Source organism: Haliotis cracherodii, unplaced genomic scaffold (genome assembly GCF_022045235.1).
Source record: "Haliotis cracherodii isolate W230 unplaced genomic scaffold, xgHalCrac1.p SCAF_3, whole genome shotgun sequence".
NCBI classification, from domain to species: domain Eukaryota; kingdom Metazoa; phylum Mollusca; class Gastropoda; order Lepetellida; family Haliotidae; genus Haliotis; species Haliotis cracherodii.
The window spans coordinates 75,102,905-75,121,580 of NW_027266286.1; the positions used below are offsets into that span (position 1 = coordinate 75,102,905).

At 43.3% G+C, this 18,676-nt stretch overlaps 1 protein-coding gene across 1 annotated transcript in view; it reads left to right on the plus strand.

Annotated features, from left to right (window-relative positions):
* The window catches only part of LOC139474489 (nucleolar pre-ribosomal-associated protein 1-like), a 35,142-nt gene extending 16,777 nt beyond the window's left edge, over positions 1 to 18,365 (plus strand). The window contains exons 18-34 of the mRNA XM_071257533.1: positions 993 to 1,193; positions 1,631 to 2,588; positions 3,638 to 3,772; positions 4,283 to 4,542; positions 5,123 to 5,193; positions 6,615 to 6,784; positions 7,819 to 7,929; positions 8,412 to 8,475; positions 9,322 to 9,484; positions 10,147 to 10,243; positions 11,475 to 11,747; positions 12,684 to 12,790; positions 13,285 to 13,428; positions 14,076 to 14,185; positions 14,816 to 14,962; positions 15,490 to 16,460; positions 17,009 to 18,365. Coding sequence (XP_071113634.1) covers positions 993 to 1,193; positions 1,631 to 2,588; positions 3,638 to 3,772; positions 4,283 to 4,542; positions 5,123 to 5,193; positions 6,615 to 6,784; positions 7,819 to 7,929; positions 8,412 to 8,475; positions 9,322 to 9,484; positions 10,147 to 10,243; positions 11,475 to 11,747; positions 12,684 to 12,790; positions 13,285 to 13,428; positions 14,076 to 14,185; positions 14,816 to 14,962; positions 15,490 to 16,460; positions 17,009 to 17,274 — 4,248 coding nt within the window. The 3' untranslated portion in view covers positions 17,275 to 18,365. The remainder of the gene's footprint in view (positions 1 to 992; positions 1,194 to 1,630; positions 2,589 to 3,637; positions 3,773 to 4,282; positions 4,543 to 5,122; positions 5,194 to 6,614; positions 6,785 to 7,818; positions 7,930 to 8,411; positions 8,476 to 9,321; positions 9,485 to 10,146; positions 10,244 to 11,474; positions 11,748 to 12,683; positions 12,791 to 13,284; positions 13,429 to 14,075; positions 14,186 to 14,815; positions 14,963 to 15,489; positions 16,461 to 17,008) is intronic.
* Positions 18,366 to 18,676: the final 311 nt, after the last annotated feature.

The window sequence follows — 18,676 nt, forward strand, 5'->3', positions numbered from 1 at the left end:
TGGTTGGTCCTTTGATGGCATTGGCATGTTGCTGGTTAATATCAAATCCATGTCTCTTTAATGTATTCCTTCCTATTGACCTGTTACTAGGTATGTTGTCATCAGCGTTGTAAGCTAAGCAGCAATGTAGGTTTACTGGCAGACACAGATGTGTGGTGCATAGGAGGTACTTGGATGTAACCACAGTGAAGTCAGCTGGCTGAATGTCGGTCATCGTACCATGGTTGTGTGGATCAGTGCTTGCACTCTTCACCACTGGTGTTGTAGGTCATCGTACCATGGTTGTGTGGATCAGTGCTCGCACTCTTCACCACTGGTGTTGTATATCATGGTACCATGGTTGTGTGGATCAGTGCTTGCACTCTTCACCACTGGTGTTGTCGGTCATCGTACCATGGTTGTGTGGATCAGTGCTCGCACTCTTCACCACTGGTGTTGTAGGTCATGGTACCACGGTTGTGTGGATCAGTGCTCGCACTCTTCACCACTGGTGTTGTAGGTCATCATACCATGGTTGTGTGGATCAGTGCTCGCACTCTTCACCACTGGTGTTGTATGTCATCGTACCACGGTTGTGTGGATCAGTGCTCGCACTCTTCACCACTGGTGTTGTAGGTCATCGTACCATGGTTGTGTGGATCAGTGCTCGCACTCTTCACCACTGGTGTTGTCGGTCATCGTACCATGGTTGTGTGGATCAGTGCTCACACTCTTCACCACTGGTGTTGTAGGTCATCGTACCATGGTTGTGTGGATCAGTGCTCGCACTCTTCACCACTGGTGTTGTATGTCATGGTACCACGGTTGTGTGGATCAGTGCTCGCACTCTTCACCACTGGTGTTATCGGTCAAGGCTGCCGTGAAGTCGCTCAAACAATTGCATGCAGGCACATTTTTCACATTTAATCCTCCCTCTGATTAGGATTAAGTGTTACGTAACTCAGCCGGCAGTGATCCCTAAAAGTTTGAGCATGTTGAGTTATTTGTATCAGCCGTGGAAGCCGCAGAAGTCAGACAGGAGTTCGTCCAACGCCGCTGTGTTGGTGCAGGTGTTGTGGAGTGACCCCGAGGTGGATGCCGGGTTGACCGACGCCCTGGTGGCCGCTGTGAAGAGTGTCGGTGTCAGTGAGTTAGTGCTGCTGGCCCAACAACTACTTCTGTGTATCAGGCAAACTGTGCACAACCTGCAGCAGGTACGACATTCTCGGTAATCTTCCATGTCAGTATTAAGTCAACTATACCATGAAATAATACGAGAAACAGAAATATTAATTGTAGAGGTTTGCCGATGCAAAAAAACAATAATGTTCACTCTGACACTCGAAACACTGACAGAGAAGTCTGAGCCATAACTGTTATGATGTCTTTTAGTAACCATAGTAAACCTTATCAGAGTTTTCCCATATCTTTAAGTGTGAAGCCTATTTAAAAAAAATTGAGAAAACATTGTATATAATTTTGTCACAATCTGTTCCCAGAGAAAAGGTTGAAGACTAATTCTGTCTTTTCATGGTACATATTCTATGTATGTCATTTGAAAATGACATTTTAATACTTTTGTTATCCATACTGATGCTGTATCTTTTCTGTTTCAATTCACAAAATGACCATTTTATTTCTTTCCCCAAAGATGCAAGGTACTGCTGAGCAGTCACTGAAGACATACTTCAACCTTCTGAGAGTTGTTGTCAGGAACATAGTGTCAAATTCTCAAGGTGCCAACTCCCAGCAAACTGGATCAGAAATATCAGCAGAGTTTGAGATACTTCAGGCCAGTCAGAAGTCTGGCCAGGACATCTTGACAGACATCCTCTGTACCATATTCCAGCATCCGACCCTGAAAGCAGCCTTCCTCAAGCATGACTCCAGTTCCACTGACACGTTGGATGTTGATGCTCTTCTTACAGAGGAGATGATGACACTGCTGCTGATGGTGGAGCTGAAGGATGCTGTAGTAGGCCCTGCCTTGAGGGACATTTTCAGCTTGTACGCAGAACGGGTTTTGAAGTCACTAAAGTCAGTTCTCACAGAATCAAGCACATTGGAATCTCGGAAACTTGTGACCAGCTCTGTGGAAGCCCTCCTGCCATTCCTAGATCCTGCTGTGTATTTTAGCAGTTTCCTGGAACAGCTGCTAGAGTTCCCATCCAGTGTTCTGGTATCTAAGGGGAAATCTAAGAAACTTTCAAAAGCTGGTGAACTTGTGATAAATCTGGCCTCGAAGTCACTTGCAGAATTGCAAGAGAGGTCAAAGGGGAGACAACTCCTGCCCTTTGCAAAAATATCCACTTTAATGGATTTGATGACTGCATCCAGAGATGAGTTCCTGGAGGAGTTTTGTTGTCATTTGCTGGAGGTTCAACCTTCCTATTGTCTGGCTGTGAGTCGGGAATTGTGGGAATATTTGCTTGATCACATGACCATAGGTCGAGTTGCTATGGTGACGAGAATACTGTGCCAGAACTTGGTACTGAGGACGGAGTTTGAGGACTGGCTGGTGAGATCGGTGGATCGAGTGAGGGAAGAGAGAGGATTGTATGGCAAGGTCATCGTGACATACCTGCGCCTGAAAGGAAGGACAGAGTCAGGTACTGCTTTGTTCTTCAGATTCATTTAGTAGGTCCATGAACTACTTTTTGGGAACCCGTGAAGATCCGGGGTAGAATAGTTCTTCAGCAACCCATGCTTGCGGGTGGTCAGGCTCGCTGACTTGGTTAATGCATGTCATCATATCCCAGTTGCGTGGATCAATGCTCATGATGTCAATCACTAGATTGTCTGGTCCAGACTCGATAATTTACAGATCCCCATCATTTAGCTGGAATATTGATGAATGCAGCGTTAGACAACCACCACAAACAAACACTTTGTTGGGAATTCTGAAGGTCTGGTTTTACGAACATATTTTAAGAAATAACTTATATTGCTATGCTTGAGAGTGGCAGTATTAGAAACGTGTTTCAGTCATAGGTCCTGATAATCTTGAGAGAAACGGTAACATGAGTGTAGAACTTCAGACATGTGTTTTTCCAAACCAGAGGTGATATTAATGTTAAACCTTGAAGTGCATATAACTTCCTCACTAACATTGGTAGAGGCAGGACGTCCTGTTTTATAATTGCACTGCATATGGAACATAGTTACCCCAGGCAGAAGTCATATCATTTAACCGGAGTATGTATAACTTTCTTGTTAAGGTAGCTGGAAGCATGGGACATTATGTTTTGCACGAGGCATGAGTTTTCCTAAATGGAAGTGATGTTGTAGTCTTGGGATGATGTCATCAGTGGAGATGCCTTCTTCAGTGTATCAGCTAGAGGCTGGGTACTTATTGGTGGTGCCTTTCATCACACTGACGTTAATAGATCACACTGCGAATGTGTGGCAGCATGTAATCATGTCTGGGGACTTGGTGTTGAATGGGCTGCTTTACTTTTGCAAGAACTAGCAAACACTCTCTACTCTCGCCGCGAATAGCTGCAAAATTGCTGATGCGGCGTTAAGCAATAGTCACTCACTCACTACTCTCACTCTTGTCATGGTCATATAACTGAACTTCCTGAATCTTTCAACAACCAAACCAGCTTTGCTCTGTGTGAGGATTATCAGAATGAAATCTTATTGCGTGACATTCCAGGACAGGGCACCAGTGGCCGTCAGTGTGTGAAGACTTTGGAGAAGCTGTACTTGACCAGCACAGCCGACCTTCTCGGTGAGACCGGCGTGTCGGTCATCAGCGTTGTGTGTGCTCTTGTCCAGGAAAACTGTATCGGTGAGTTAGTTGGAGGAGTCTGGAGGTTCATCTTTCCTTTCATGTTCTACATGTAATGTCCAAGATTAATATCATTAAACCAAACGTGAGTGTAGCATGATATCCAGAGGGACCCATCCTTGAGTATCCTTTGTGTCTACATTCCCTTCAATTTGGGTCCAGTCAGTTAACCTTGACCTGTCTTCTGAAGGATCCTGTGTGCATTCTGGGATAGAATTTGTCCCCAATGACCTAGACTTGTTGTTCGAGGTGGTCGGATCAGCTTGTGACTTGGTTGAATGCTTGTCGTGGCCCCCAGTTGTGGGGGATGATGCTCAGCCAATGGTTTGTCGGGTCAAGTTTGGATTATTTATAACTGCCATGGTATCATGGGAGTATTGCTGTCTGCAGTGTTAAACAACTATTACTCATCAACTTAGTGATGGAATCAGGGAAATGGCAACAGATATAAGTCATGGATGTGAATATTGAAGATTAGGAAAAGTGTTGATTAGTACCATATGTTTACAGGAGAACAGAAGGTGAGCAAGATCTGGTCTGAGCTGACTTCAGGTCTGTGTGACCACGAGGACACCCTGCAAGGCCACCTGGAGCTGTTGTTGCACTTGTACCACCAGCAGACGTCAACTGGCGGGGAAAAGGGGGACACACACTCCGGAGACCTCCTGGGGGCGCTGATGAGGACACTTGTACTAAGTGCAGGGAGGAAACATGGGAGGGACCAAGATGTAGAAGACTACACTCTCACGGTCATGGCCCAGGTACTACAGGTGAGTCCACTCTCACGGTCATGGCCCAGGTGCTAGAGGTGAGTCCACTCTCACGGTCATGGCCCAGGTACTACAGGTGAGTCCACTCTCAAGGTCATGGCCCAGGTGCTACAGGTGAGTTCAGTCTCAAGGTCAAGGCCCAGGTGAGTTCACTTTCAAGGTCATGGTCCAGGTGCTACAGGTGAGTTCAGTCTCAAGGTCAAGGCCCAGGTGCTACAGGTGAGTTCACTCTCACGGTCATGGCCCAGGTGCTACAGGTGAGTTCAGTCTCAAGGTCATGGCCCAGGTGCTACAGGTGAGTTCAGTCTCAAGGTCATGGCCCAGGTGAGTTCAGTCTCAAGGTCATGGTCCAGGTGCTACAGGTGAGTTCAGTCTCAAGGTCAAGGCCCAGGTGAGTTCAGTCTCAAGGTCAAGGCCAAGGTGAGTTCAGTCTCAAGATCATGGCCCATGTGCTTCAGGTGAGGGCCTGGTACATCTGTCAATTCATCCTCCTAATCTTGTTTTCCACTTACATAACCATGATCTTTTTTAACCATGATATCATTTCGTGTTGATGATCAAGATCATATTCTTTTATCAGAATTCTGAAAGTGGGATAAACACAGACAAGATGGTGGCCGGGTGGTTGGACTTTGTCAAAGTTTGTCTCAAGTAAGTGGAGGAAACTACAAATGAGATGTACAATTCTACAATGAACAGCTGTAGTGTTATTATGTTACTGCAAACTACAAATGAGATGTACAATTCTACAATGAACAGCTGTAGTGTTATTATGTTACTGCAAACTACTAATGAGATGTACAATTCTACAGTGAACAGCTGTAGTGTTATTATGTTACTGCAAACTACAAATGAGATGTACAATTCTACAGTGAACAGCTGTAGTGTTATTATGTAACTGCAAACTACAAATGAGATGTACAATTCTACAATGAACAGCTGTAGTGTTATTATGTTACTGCAAACTACAAATGAGATGTACAATTCTACAGTGAACAGCTGTAGTGTTATTATGTTACTGCAAACTACAAATGAGATGTACAATTCTACAGTGAACAGCTGTAGTGTTATTATGTAACTGCAAACTACAAATGAGATGTACAATTCTACAGTGAACAGCTGTAGTGTTATTATGTTACTGCAAACTACAAATGAGATGTACAATTCTACAGTGAACAGCTGTAGTGTTATTATGTTACTGCAAACTACAAATGAGATGTACAATTCTACAGTGAACAGCTGTAGTGTTATTATGTAACTGCAAACTACAAATGAGATGTACAATTCTACAATGAACAGCTGTAGTGTTATTATGTTACTGCAAACTACAAATGAGATGTACAATTCTACAGTGAACAGCTGTAGTGTTATTATGTTACTGCAAACTACAAATGAGATGTACAATTCTACAGTGAACAGCTGTAGTGTTATTATGTAACTGCAAACTACAAATGACCAAAGTTCTCAGTTTCGGTTACATTTAATGCAATCCCAAATACAAAGGCCCGACTTTTACTGTTAGATTAAGAATGATTTAGAATGATTTCTAGTCCCAGATTTGCCTGGATTCTGGTGTGTCAGCTCCTCTACGACAACTGCATCACTTCGGGCTTTGCTCCCAGTCCGTGGACACGCCCACATGTGACACAAATAGTGCTGAATGTGGTGTTATCCAACTTGCTCGCTCACATGCATTTATTTGTAAATACTCGCAGTTATGCCATGGTTTGTGTGTATACGACAACATATACCGCAGTATACACATAATATACAGCTACATATACCACAAGAACCTTCTCAATGTGTCCTGGCCTTTGTCAGTGAGTGGGTGACTGAGTAAGTGAGTGAGCTTCACCAACTGTAGCAGAACACCAATCTGCTCTTCCCACCTTGTATCCATTGGGGCATCTGAACCCAGGTATCTGGGGGACAACACTCTCCCCACGGGGCTGTCCTGCATGCCGTGATGCAGTTTCCATGCCGTTGAAGCATCAGTTTGAACCCTATGACTCAGTCAGCCCTCATACTGACTTGTACCATTGCTCCATGTCAACCTGACCTGTTTGTTTCAGAGCTCTGTTTTCGGAGGCGAAGCTGCTGAAGGTGATTGACAGGCTGGTTCCGCTGGTGTATGTCGAGTCACATGATGTGTCTCCACCAATCACAATGCTGTATGAGATGCTTATGAGCCACTCACAGTTCATGCTGGTCATGCTTGGGGAGAAAGGTCAGGAGGTCAAAGGTAATGTGAAGGCTGTGACAATGCTCGGATTATTCAGCTACTACATCATCAGACCCAGACAAATTCTGCAATTCCACAATTGCGGAAAGATTTGCGGAAAATGTAACTTGCCGCAGAATTGCAGAAAAGTTGTTGAATTTGCCCTTTTTTAAATGAATCGATACACTAATTTTCATTATTTTCAAGATTTTTAGTTGAATTTAGCACTTAAATGGTGCCAAAGCATTTAATATGTGCTTCAAACACACACAAAATATGAATCCTACAATATAACGAAATTTGAAATATACCATATATTCTCTTTAATGTTCTTATGGTGTTTTGACCACCTAAACTGTGTTTACATCTAACCATAAGTAATTATCAGACACTGATGTATATATCAGAAATGTAGATGGACTTGCATAATTGTATGTCCCATACACCCATTACAGGTGCTACACCCATTACAGGTGCTACACCCATTACAGGTGCTACACCCATTACAGGTGCTACACCCATTACAGGTGCTACACCCATTACAGGTGCTACACCCATTACAGGTGCTACACCCATTACAGGTGCTACACCTATTACAGGTGCTACACCCATTACAGGTGCTACACCCATTACAGGTGCTACACCTATTACAGGTGCTACACCCATTACAGGTGCTACACCCATTACAGGTGCTACACCCATTACAGGTGCTACACCTATTACAGGTCACATTGGCCGACCTTTGTTAACTTCGACCAGCAAATAAAACGACTAACAAGAAGTCAACATTGAGCAGCTCTCTCGAACAATGCAGGACTAGTTTCAAAGTTGTGATTTCCATTCCAAACTACGCTTTAAAAAGTACCGATTCAAAATCTGAGAGGTGGACAATAGCAATTGTGGAATGTCTGATAGATGGCCGAGATGTATGGCAGTACTTCCCACAGGCTAGGGAAAGTCTTCTGTTTATCAATATGTCATTCATTGTACAGTGAATATGTCTATGTCAGTTTGTCACTTATTTAATCCATTAACAATTACTCTCCTTTCTCCAGACCAGATGGTGAATCTCCTGTTGACTCTGATTGAAACCAGCTCGGAATGCTGTGATCCAAGTCACTACACTGTGTTACAGGGGGCATACGGCGCCACTCTCTCCCAGACAGGTAACTGTTGTATACGGCGCCACTCTCTCCCAGACAGGTAACTGTTGTATACGGAGCCACTCTCTCCCAGACAGGTAACTGTTGTATATGGAGCCACTCTATCCCAGACGGGTAACTGTTGTATACGGAGCCGCTCTCTCCCAGGACAGGTAACTGTTGTATACAGAGCCACTCTCTCCCAGACAGGTGACTGTTGTATATGGAGCCACTCTCTCCCAGACAGGTAACTGTTGTATATGGAGCCACTCTATCCCAGACGGATAACTGTTGTATATGGAGCCACTCTATCCCAGACGGGTAACTGTTGTATACGGAGCCACTCTCTCCCAGACAGGTAACTGTTGTATATGGAGCCACTCTCTCCCAGACGGGTAACTGTTGTATACAGAGACACTCAGATACTCAGAGGAAATTCTCTATTGTCATAATGCATCAACTGGCAGTAGTCGTGTCAGTATTCACCATGTTGGTTGTTTTTGCAGACCAGAAACTCCTAAAGATGATGTTCCTGTATGAGAGGCATGGCAAAGGTCTGAGTGATGCTAGGTATGTACACAGTCAGGACTGCTTCAAACACATAGCCATCCAAGCAACATGAGCCACCAAGCAAGGGACAGCTCTTGTAGCTCAGTCTCAAGCTTTTAGGATGGTAGAAAATCTTCCGCAGTACATTAAGTTTTCTTAACATTGTACGGCACAATGCAGGAATTCAGATTTCTGGGGAGGTTATGGTGTAGTTATTATCTCTGCAGAGTTACATTCCTTGCCATGCCAGAATCTGCTAGGCATGGGTTTAATTCTAATTAACAACCTTGGTTCTTCAGCACTATATGTCTGTTGTCATGTCTGCTCCCACCATCATTTTTAGTTTTCACATGCAGTGATACGGACCCGTGAGGATCCGGGGCAGAATAGGTCTTCAGCAGCCCATGCTTGCTGTAAGAGGCGACAGCGCTTGTTGTAAGAGGCAACTAACAGGATCAGGTGGTCAGGCTCACTGACTTGGTTGACGCTTGTTTCCAAACTGTATAGATCATGCTCATGATGTCAATCAGTTGATTGTCTGGCCTGGACTTGATAATATGTCTGAGTTTTGCGTTAAACAACATACAAACAAACACACAAACAAACATGTAGTGATATACTTGCATCCACGGGAGATGTCACTTATATCACTTATGGACTCAAGATCTGTAAGGGCAGTTATGCATCGTCTTAAATTATATGTCTTGTTTTGTTAATATTATTTTAATACTTTATCAATTTTGTATGATCATGTGGGGTTTCTTTTTTGGACATTTGTAGTAGTCATTTAATGGTTTTATAATTAAATTCTGATGTACAATATGCGAATGTGTGTAGGTGATGTTGACTGTAGCTGTTGTACTGTAGGCCGTTCCTGTGGGGTCCGAAGGCGGTCGAGCACTATGCACTGCGGAAGAGCCTGGCGTCCTCCCTCCTCAAGCAGCCATCCATGGAGCAGATCGTGGAGGCCTTCGATGTCCGAACCATGTACAAGTCAGCTCTGAACTTCCCCATTGGCAGGAAGCTCATGGTAACCCGCAAATCTTTTTAATGTCATCAAGTGGTCACATTCTTTGATCTTTGTCTGATTGTTTGTCATAGCTCCTTGTGGCATGGATAAATGTGTCATAGCACCTGGTGGCATGGATCCTTGACTGATTGTATGTCATAGCACCTAGTGGTATGGATCCTTGACTGATTGTATGTCATAGCACCTAGTGGTATGGATCCTTGACTGTGTGTCACAGCACCTGATGGCATGGATCCATGACTGATTGTGTGTCATAGCACATGGTATGGATCCTTGTCTGATTGTACTGTGATATAGCTGGAATATTGCTAACTGGTATCAAGAAATAATCACTGTCAGTGCCATGCTACAGAACTGGTCAGCACATGCGTGGCAACGCATCACTTGTGAACATGGCATGCTAATTCAGTCATACAAGCTTATTTCACCTTCACCAATATTTAACTATTTGTATTGCTTCATTTGTTGTGTACTTGAGTGTTTGTACCTATTGTTCAACACATACTGAGCTAATTACCGTCATCTCTGTCAGGTTCTTATTTTCCTCCTCGTAGTTTAAGGCACCTGAAGTATATGTCCAGCATTACATCCCTTGTTTGTGCCAGGATTCACTATTCATTGGTTGCTGTAATGAACTCATGACTGTCTGTATCTGTCTGCAGCCTGCGGAGGTGATGGAGGCGGAGGAGGTCAAGGCCGCTGTGGATGTGTATGATCCTTGCTTCGTGCTGCCGTTGTTCTGCGGACTCCTGACTTCAGGTACGTCATCATGTGCAGCTCCTAACATCATTGTGTGCAGCTCGTAACATCAACGTGTGCAGCTCGTAACATCAACGTGTGCAGCTCGTAATATCATTGTGTGCAGCTCGTAACATCAACGTGTGCAGCTCGTAATATCATCATGTGCAGCTCGTAACATCATCGTATACAGTTCGTAACACCGTGTGCAGCTCGTAACATCATCGTGTGCAGCTCGAAACATCATCGTATGCCGCTCGTAACACCATCGTGTGCAGCTCGTAACATCATCATGTGCAGCTAGTAACATTACCGTGTGCAGCTCGTAACATCGTGTGCAGCTCGTAACAGTAACTTGGATCTGCCAGTTGACAGTCTTAAGCAGCAAGGCAGCAACTTCTGAATTCCTGAAGATAAATATCTTCACACTCAATCCATACATGAGAGAATTTCTTTCTTGTCTAATGGTAGAAATAGATTGTTGTCATGTTTTCTAGCATCGTCCCATGGCTGTCCACTAGCCTACATCAAAGTCTAGTTTCACCCTGTGCAAAAAAAAATATATGTGGACTATCGCACATATCAATAGTCCATATGTGTTTGCTCACATTTAGGACAGTTTGGTGGGCTCTCTAAAGTTTGTGTGTTGATAGAATATGACTCGATCACGTGAGAAATGTTGTGTTTCCATGTATCGCCATCCTCCGTATCTCCAGGCCTGGCATTCCGGTAAACCTACACTGAACCCTGGATCCATTTCCCTAGATCTTGCAATCTCCAATTAACTTGATTTTCCGTAACATTTTTCTGACCAATCAAATGTCAAGATAAGGAAAAAGAAAATGTGTAAGGGCGTAACTCTTATTGCCTTGAAACCAAAGCAACTGCAAAGACATCTTTTTCATCAAAAACATTTTTGAGGGCTTTCTTTTACGTTTCACCGGTTAATGGGACTGGCCTCCATGTTTTTATAATCCCAACCCAAAATTGAGGCTGGTTTGTAATTAATTGACTAATGAAAATCAAGGTCAGCAATTTGAGATCATGAGAACCATGGAAATGGATCCAAGGGTTGGTGTAGGTGATCTGAAGTACGAGCCCTGGAGATAGAGAGGAGGATGTATCGTGTCGTCTATCACGCCCTCAATGTCCAGGTACTTTACTATGTTGACAATATATCATCACAGCCATGTTAGGTGATAGTGGAATGGCTGACCTAAACATACGTTTGATCTCATTATTTTGTTTGCAGATTCCCTGGTAGACTGTCGGAAGTTTGTGTCCAGTCACTGCCTTGCGTACACGCTGACCGCCCTGAGCAGCCACGCCCCGGGCATACGGAAGGCTGCGTACACTATACTGGCTCGCTACGTGGACCACCTGTCGGGCGTCAAGTTCCATGAACGGCTTCAGGTGACCTACCTGCTGGACACATTACGAAACAGTGTCCAGGAACCGAACCAACGTCTGTCTTGTCTCATCTCCCTCTTCCTGGCCCGCGTCTCGCGTCTCATGCTACATCCAGGTAATAACAGCAACAATGTAGTCCTTAATTACGTATACAGGTAAACACAGTTTATGTATAGGCGCTCACAGTTGTTAATTTGATATACAGGTAAAAACAGTTTATGTATAGGTGCTCATAGTTCTTAATTACATATACAGGTAAAACCAGTTTATGTATAGCTGCTCATTGTTCTTAATTACGTATTCAGGTAAAAACAGTTTATGGATAGCTGCTTATTGTTCTTAATTACGTATTCAGGTAAAAACAGTTTTTGTATAGATGTTCATTGTTCTTAATTGCGCATACAGGTAAAAACAGTTTATGTATAGATGCTCATTGTTCTTAATTACATATACAGGTAGAAACAAATTATGTATAGATGCTCATTGTTCTTAATTACATATACAGGTAAAAACAGTTTTTGTATAGATGCTCATTGTTCTTAATTACATAAAAGGTAAAAACAGTTTATGTAACACAATTCATATACAGTTTGTTCTTAACAGATATCCAGGTTTAAACAGTTTATGTACAAGTACTCCTTAATTAGATATCCTGGTAGGAGCAATTAATGTACGGGTAGTTTGTGTTTGGATTATCTCTCATGAAAGACGGGTCGAGTTTGGTGACCAGACCTATCTAGGTATGACAAGGCTTGGTTATTTATTGGGGCAATGTTGCTGGAAATTAACCAAATCTGATTACTAGATAGTCCATCATAATAGTTTTATTTGAAGCTAACAAGGTCAAAATGTCCCATAAAACTGATGAGGTCAAAGGACATGTGACAATGACTCAAACTGGCTTAGGACTCATTTCAAGATACTTATTTCAAGAGATTTTGATCCAAATAGATGAGATTATATAAGCAACATGTATATTCCAGTATTAGGTAAAACAATTGATGCATTTTTGGGAGTATTTTGAATTTGACACCAAAGTGTTTCTCCCAAGACGAGCACATGTACCGGCAGATGAACAACTTCCTGCTGCTGAAGCCGAGCCTTGACACTGTGAACGTACCCGAGTTCTACAAGCTCTTCAACAGCGCCGACCAACAGGTAACCATGTCAACATTGCAGTGTATTTTAATTTGAAGCTACCTATTGACATTGATTCATAAATTTGCCAAAGTTTCAATAATTAAATTGAAGTAATACTTAATGGAATACTTGACTGTAATTAAATGTTTCAGCACAGGAAGGAGAGTACATGTGTTACCATGGTGATAATGTCACAACTCAAAAGAGAGGGGAAACATATTATTTTTGGCTCAGTTCCCGGTGGCATCAACGTCAGCATTGGCATCAGTGTTCCCATCCTATTCCAAGCCATGACTTGAAAATCATTCAGTGTGTTTCAATTAAACCTGACATATACATTGCTCATCAGCTTAATGGGTGCCTTTTGCTATTTTTAATTTTTTATAAAATTGATTATGTTACATTTCCATGGAAACAATTTAGACTTAGTCTCAAACAACTCTAGGCTTTGTTTCCAAGCTATAACTCTAAAACTAATGAATATGTTTTGAATGAATGGTTGAATGTTTCAGCACAGGAAGGAAAGGACGTGGATTGTGAGTCTTCTGGCGGACGGTCTGCGGGAGATGTCCGACTACAAGACGATGGAGAGAAGGTTCACCTTCAAACTGCTGCAGGGATTCTGTGACTCCGCTATGAGCGACCAATTCTCCCAGGTGGGTTGGTGGCAGCTGGCGTGGTAGTTCATGTCTCATGGTAAAGTGTGTGATTCTCCCAGGTGGGTTGGTGGCAGTTGGCGTGGTAGTTGATGTCTCATGGTTAAAGTGTGTGGTACCAAAGACCAGGATTCCCCACGCTAGTGCAATGTGTAAGCCCGACATGGTGTCCCCGCCAGGATGATAAATAATGTCAACCTCCTTCTACTCCAATATTTGTTACTTCATTCATTCCCAGAGAATCTGAAGTTTAATGAATGAATAGTTTTTGAAAAAAAGACAGGTATTGCTTGTGTTTCATTATGCAGTTACATTTTGTGAATTGTGTTCACAAGTTGCCAGTTTGTTTATGATACCATTGTATTCCGAATTTGCAGAATTTCAAATACCCTGTGTATTCATAAAATATATTGTTCCATCCCAGCACTGTAATTGTTAAAATAAACAGACAGGTTCTGTGTATATACACTTGTATTCATCAGCCACCACATTACACCTCCTGCTCTCACACTGTCTGTCACACAACTGCCAGCCTCAAGCAAACCAAGATGGCCGCCGTAAAGTAATTCCCAAAGCAGAGCGGGCAGTTTCGTATTCGAGGGGAAGTTTCGTATCAACATATTAACAGAAGTGATGCTGTCTTTCAGGTCCGTGTGTTGAGGATAGTTAAAGCAGCTTGTTCGGGTCGGCCGATGGCAGTAGATCTGGCCAAGAACCACGGCATCCTCACCTGGCTCAGTGGCTTCATCGTGAAACCGTAAGATCCTTGCCGCAGATGGCAACAGATCAACCTCAGCTGTCCTCCATATACCATGATCTACAGTGATGAAAATTACAACTGTACTAAATACACGGGAAAGCAAAGCTGTGTGCTCTCATGATTATTTGTTACCATACCTTGTCTGTTTATTCTCAAAACTTTCTTCAAAACATCGATAATCTTCTGTTTACTGTATCAGGCATTACCGTCTGCTTAAACGGAAAAGTGTCATTTTGTGTCGGCAGCAAATGGATTTCCTCCCAATCCTGCATTGTCATTGGCTAACAGACTTGAATTGTCTTGTCTCGGTAATGTTAACGTTAGTTTGGCACCAAAATCTGAATGTACTTCTTAGGTTTTTGAATGATGGTGGTGCAGTAGCATACCAGCAGTCCTCAATTCTACAAACGAGCTGTACAGTACATATGCATTTAAAAAAATAATTGTGTGTCTGATACTTGTCAGTTCTGATAATGACAGTTATCTGGAGCACTGCATGCTGGGAACCACTTGTTTATCTGGTCCAGATTTGATTACATGTGGTTGTGTGATGTAGTCGGAGTATCGCGAACTGCAGCAGAAACCAGAACTCACTCACTCACTCACTCACTCACTGCGTCCTTCCAGGCTGCATGACGTGGAGCACTGTGAGCTGCTGGCCTCCATCCTCCACGCGCTGTGGTTCACCATGACGGGGGAGGGGGGCAGGATGCTGCCGTCACAGTTTGTGCGAGAGACCCTGCTGTGCTGTAAGAGGCTCATCACACACATCAGGTAGGAGAGAACATTCAGAGCCCCTATTTACAGGGTGACCATCACGTTATTTACAGGGTAACCTTCACCTATTTAGAGTGTGACCTTTAAACAATTCAGAGGGTGACCTTCATGTGACAAGATGTAAGTATTTGAAGATAATACTGCAAAAACAATAAAAGAAGGAAAATGAGACAAATCAGTTAGTCTGTTGTTGGAACACTTTAATGGACTGGTCATTTATTAGAGGGGGTAGAGATTGGTCTTAGGACTGCATCATATTTTGCCCCTCCCCCGATTTTATGTGCCCCCCCCCCCCCCCCCCCCCCCCACACACACACACACACCTCTTTCACCTCTTTTAATTACATGTTAAAAAAATTCCTCAGTAAATGATCAGTCCCTAAATTTTTTTTAGACTACCTTCCCCCTTAATGTTACTGGGCCTCCACCCCCCTAACCAATCCCTAACATTAAATCTGTGATGCCACAATGGATGAGCAGCTCCATGGATTGACCATGTGACCATATTAATGTATTTGTTCCAGACATCATGAGTTCTCTTGCCGCTCCCTCCTGTTGCTAACAGAGACCATGGTGTCTTCCCTCCATCACCTCGCTGATCTCACCGGGGACACAGCACATGGGTCCTCTCCTACAGAAACAATCACAGTCAAGGAGGTCCTTCTGCTCCTGCTGAGCTGTAGCCGGCTGCAGAAGGACCTTGCAACAGCTGCAGAGCTGAAGACCTTACTCAGCACTCTGGGTATCCATATACAGGTTGCCAAGGCAATGGTTGAGAAGAAGCGGAAGGACTACCATGAGGAGGAGGTGGAGCTCATAGAGGAAGAAGCGGAGAAGATGGAAGTGGATGAGGGGGAAAAAATGGCCTCAACTGAGAAATCAAATCCAGAGTCTTTGAAAACAGAAGAAACATCAGACATTGGTGAAAAGGAGTTAGAAACAGGGAATAGAGCGAAGGTTTTGAACAGTGTGTGTAGGATTTGTCTGTATTGGACTCCACAGACATGTGTGTCATCATCCTTGTCGAGAGGTCAGGACAGCTCCAGCGAGTGTGCAGTGGAGGAAGTACACGTGTCCAGTTCCCTCGTCGCCATGGCCTGGACCCTGCAACACCAACCTCAGGCCGACAGTCCCAAACTAAAGTCAGACATTCTTTCTTGGGTTTTAAGTATTTTGTGTCATGAAAATGGTTTCGGTCAAGTTTGCAGGAAAGTCGTTATTGACTTGTCAGATTTCTCATCCCAGTTTTTGTCCAGTTTGTTGTCAATATATAACAGCCTGTTAGACGTGCCTGGTAAGACAGAAGGGAAGCTGCCGATTGATGTGTCAGAAGATGCATTCCGTGATGCTGGACCAGCAGAGAATACAGACTGTGTACATTCCTCACTGAAACTGCTCAACAAGATTGTTGTGTGTGTGTTGGAGGAAACAGGTCGTGGAGGATCGCGACACAAAGCTCTGGACGCAGCAACATCTGTGCAGGAGGATAGTTCACGTAAGTTTCTTTGCTTGTAAGTAGTTGGGTGCTGGATGTGACCATGTTTGGCAGTGTTCCAGCCAGATCACAGCTTCACATGTTGTTCTCAAGGGAGGAATTGGCAAACAAATATGATAGTCTATCCTTCAGTGTCCACCAGATGGGTTAGAATTGGTCCCTAATGACCTATGATGACCAGAGGAGGTGACATAATGGATCAGGTGGATTGTCTGGTCCAGATTTATTTATTTGCAGGCCACCGTCATATAGCTGGAATATTGCTGAGTGTGATGTTTAACAACAAACAAACAAACACAATCACCTATTGTTCAGTGTCTTGATGCTTGAAGTGTTCTGGACCCGTGAAGATCCAGATTAGAATAGGTCTTTAGCAACCAATGCTTCTCATAAGAGGCAACTAACGTAATCGGGTGGTCAGACAATTGATTAGATTGATGCTCATGATGTCAATCACTGGATTGTCTGATCCAGACCACCGTCATATAACTGGAATATTGCTGAGTGTGGTGTTAAACAAACACATTGTATTGTTCCCTGTCTTCCAGTGTTGTCCCAGGAGAGATCATCGCTGGTCCTGCGGGAGTGTCTGCTGGAGTCAGCTGGTCAGTCTACACCAAGTGTGACCAGCGCTGGACATGGTACAGCTGTTTCTGATGACAGCACACTGGATGTGACACAGGATGGAAATGAGGCAGAGACAAAAACTCCCAAAAATAAGAAAAGAAAAAATCAACACCCCCAGATCCTTAACACAAACTCATCACATAAACCTCAGTCTTCTGAAAGTGCAAAGAAGAAAAGGAGAAAATGAGCTTGTACTTCTCTTACGTTGAATTTAAACCGTAGTTATCAGACACACTCATCCAAGGGTTGTTAAGTTAGGGTATGTAGCAGGCTGTGGAGAAACTGTTGAGTATTGATTTGAACGAAGTCAAATGTTTGCCTTGGATTTGGAACTACACCACAGAGCTTTGGGTGTATCATAGCGCTAAATGAACACTTGTTTTGTTCTTGTAATAGGCGTGCAGAATGTATGTGCTGCCATCACAGAATACAGGCAGTCTGAAGGGACAGACATGTGATTTTGGAAAGATGACAATTGCAATTTGTTGACAGTTTGTTCAATTGTTACTAAAAAAATCCTGCACACCTGTGAAGATCCAGGTTAGAATTGGTCTTAAGCAACCTATGCTCCCAGTGAGAAGCAACTATGCTTGTCGTAAGAGGCAACTTACAGGATTGGCTAAACTGGCTCGCTGACTTGGTTGATGCATGTCATCTAATCATAATTGCGTAGATCGATACTCATGATGTCAATCACTGGATTGTCTAATATGGACCATTGTCATACAGCTGGAATATTGCTGAACACAAAATAAACTTAAACTCTGCTGATAGCAGTTGCACATGTTCAGTGAGACCCTGCAGCTCTGTGAGGGGGCACCGTCGGGTGGCCCAGTAGTGGAAGGTGTCGCTGCTCCCTGTGATATTTGCTTCAGGATTCCGCTGTCATGGATTCGAATGCTGATTCACCTTGATTATGATTTTCAGTCAGTCAGCAACCGTACTTGTGGATATCACCAACACATCACCAGCACACAAGTAAACTTGGATCAGAATGTCCAGTTAAGAACTGTATTAGATAATTATTTCACCTACCAGTCACTTGACCCAGACCAGTATTTGTTTGGCCAGTGAGATGCTACTTCCTCTACACCATCCTCTGACAGACATGTGATCATTCTCAGAAGATGAATATATATTATGATATACTCATATAATACAGTTAAGAGACATGGTTACCTAAATTGATTGAGCATGTTAAAATACACTCACTCAGAAGATATTTAGAATGGATTCTGAGCTATTACACATGACAGTTGATGTATGACAATAAAACAAATGCCCACTGATTTCTACACTTACCATTGTGTGAGTGAATGTTGTTTGCTTGTCGTCTAAGCGTCTAACACTAATTGGATCGAGTGGCTAGGTTCACTGACTTGGTTGATGCATGTCATTGTATCCCAATTAGGTAGAACAATGCTGATGATGTCAATCACTGAATTGTGTGGTCCAGACTCATTTGTTTACAGTGAATGAGTGAGTATGGTTTCACACAGCTTTAGGCAATATTCCAGCAATATCACGGCGAGGGGACACCAGAAATGGGCTTCACACATTGTATCCATGGCGGGAATCGAAACAGGGTC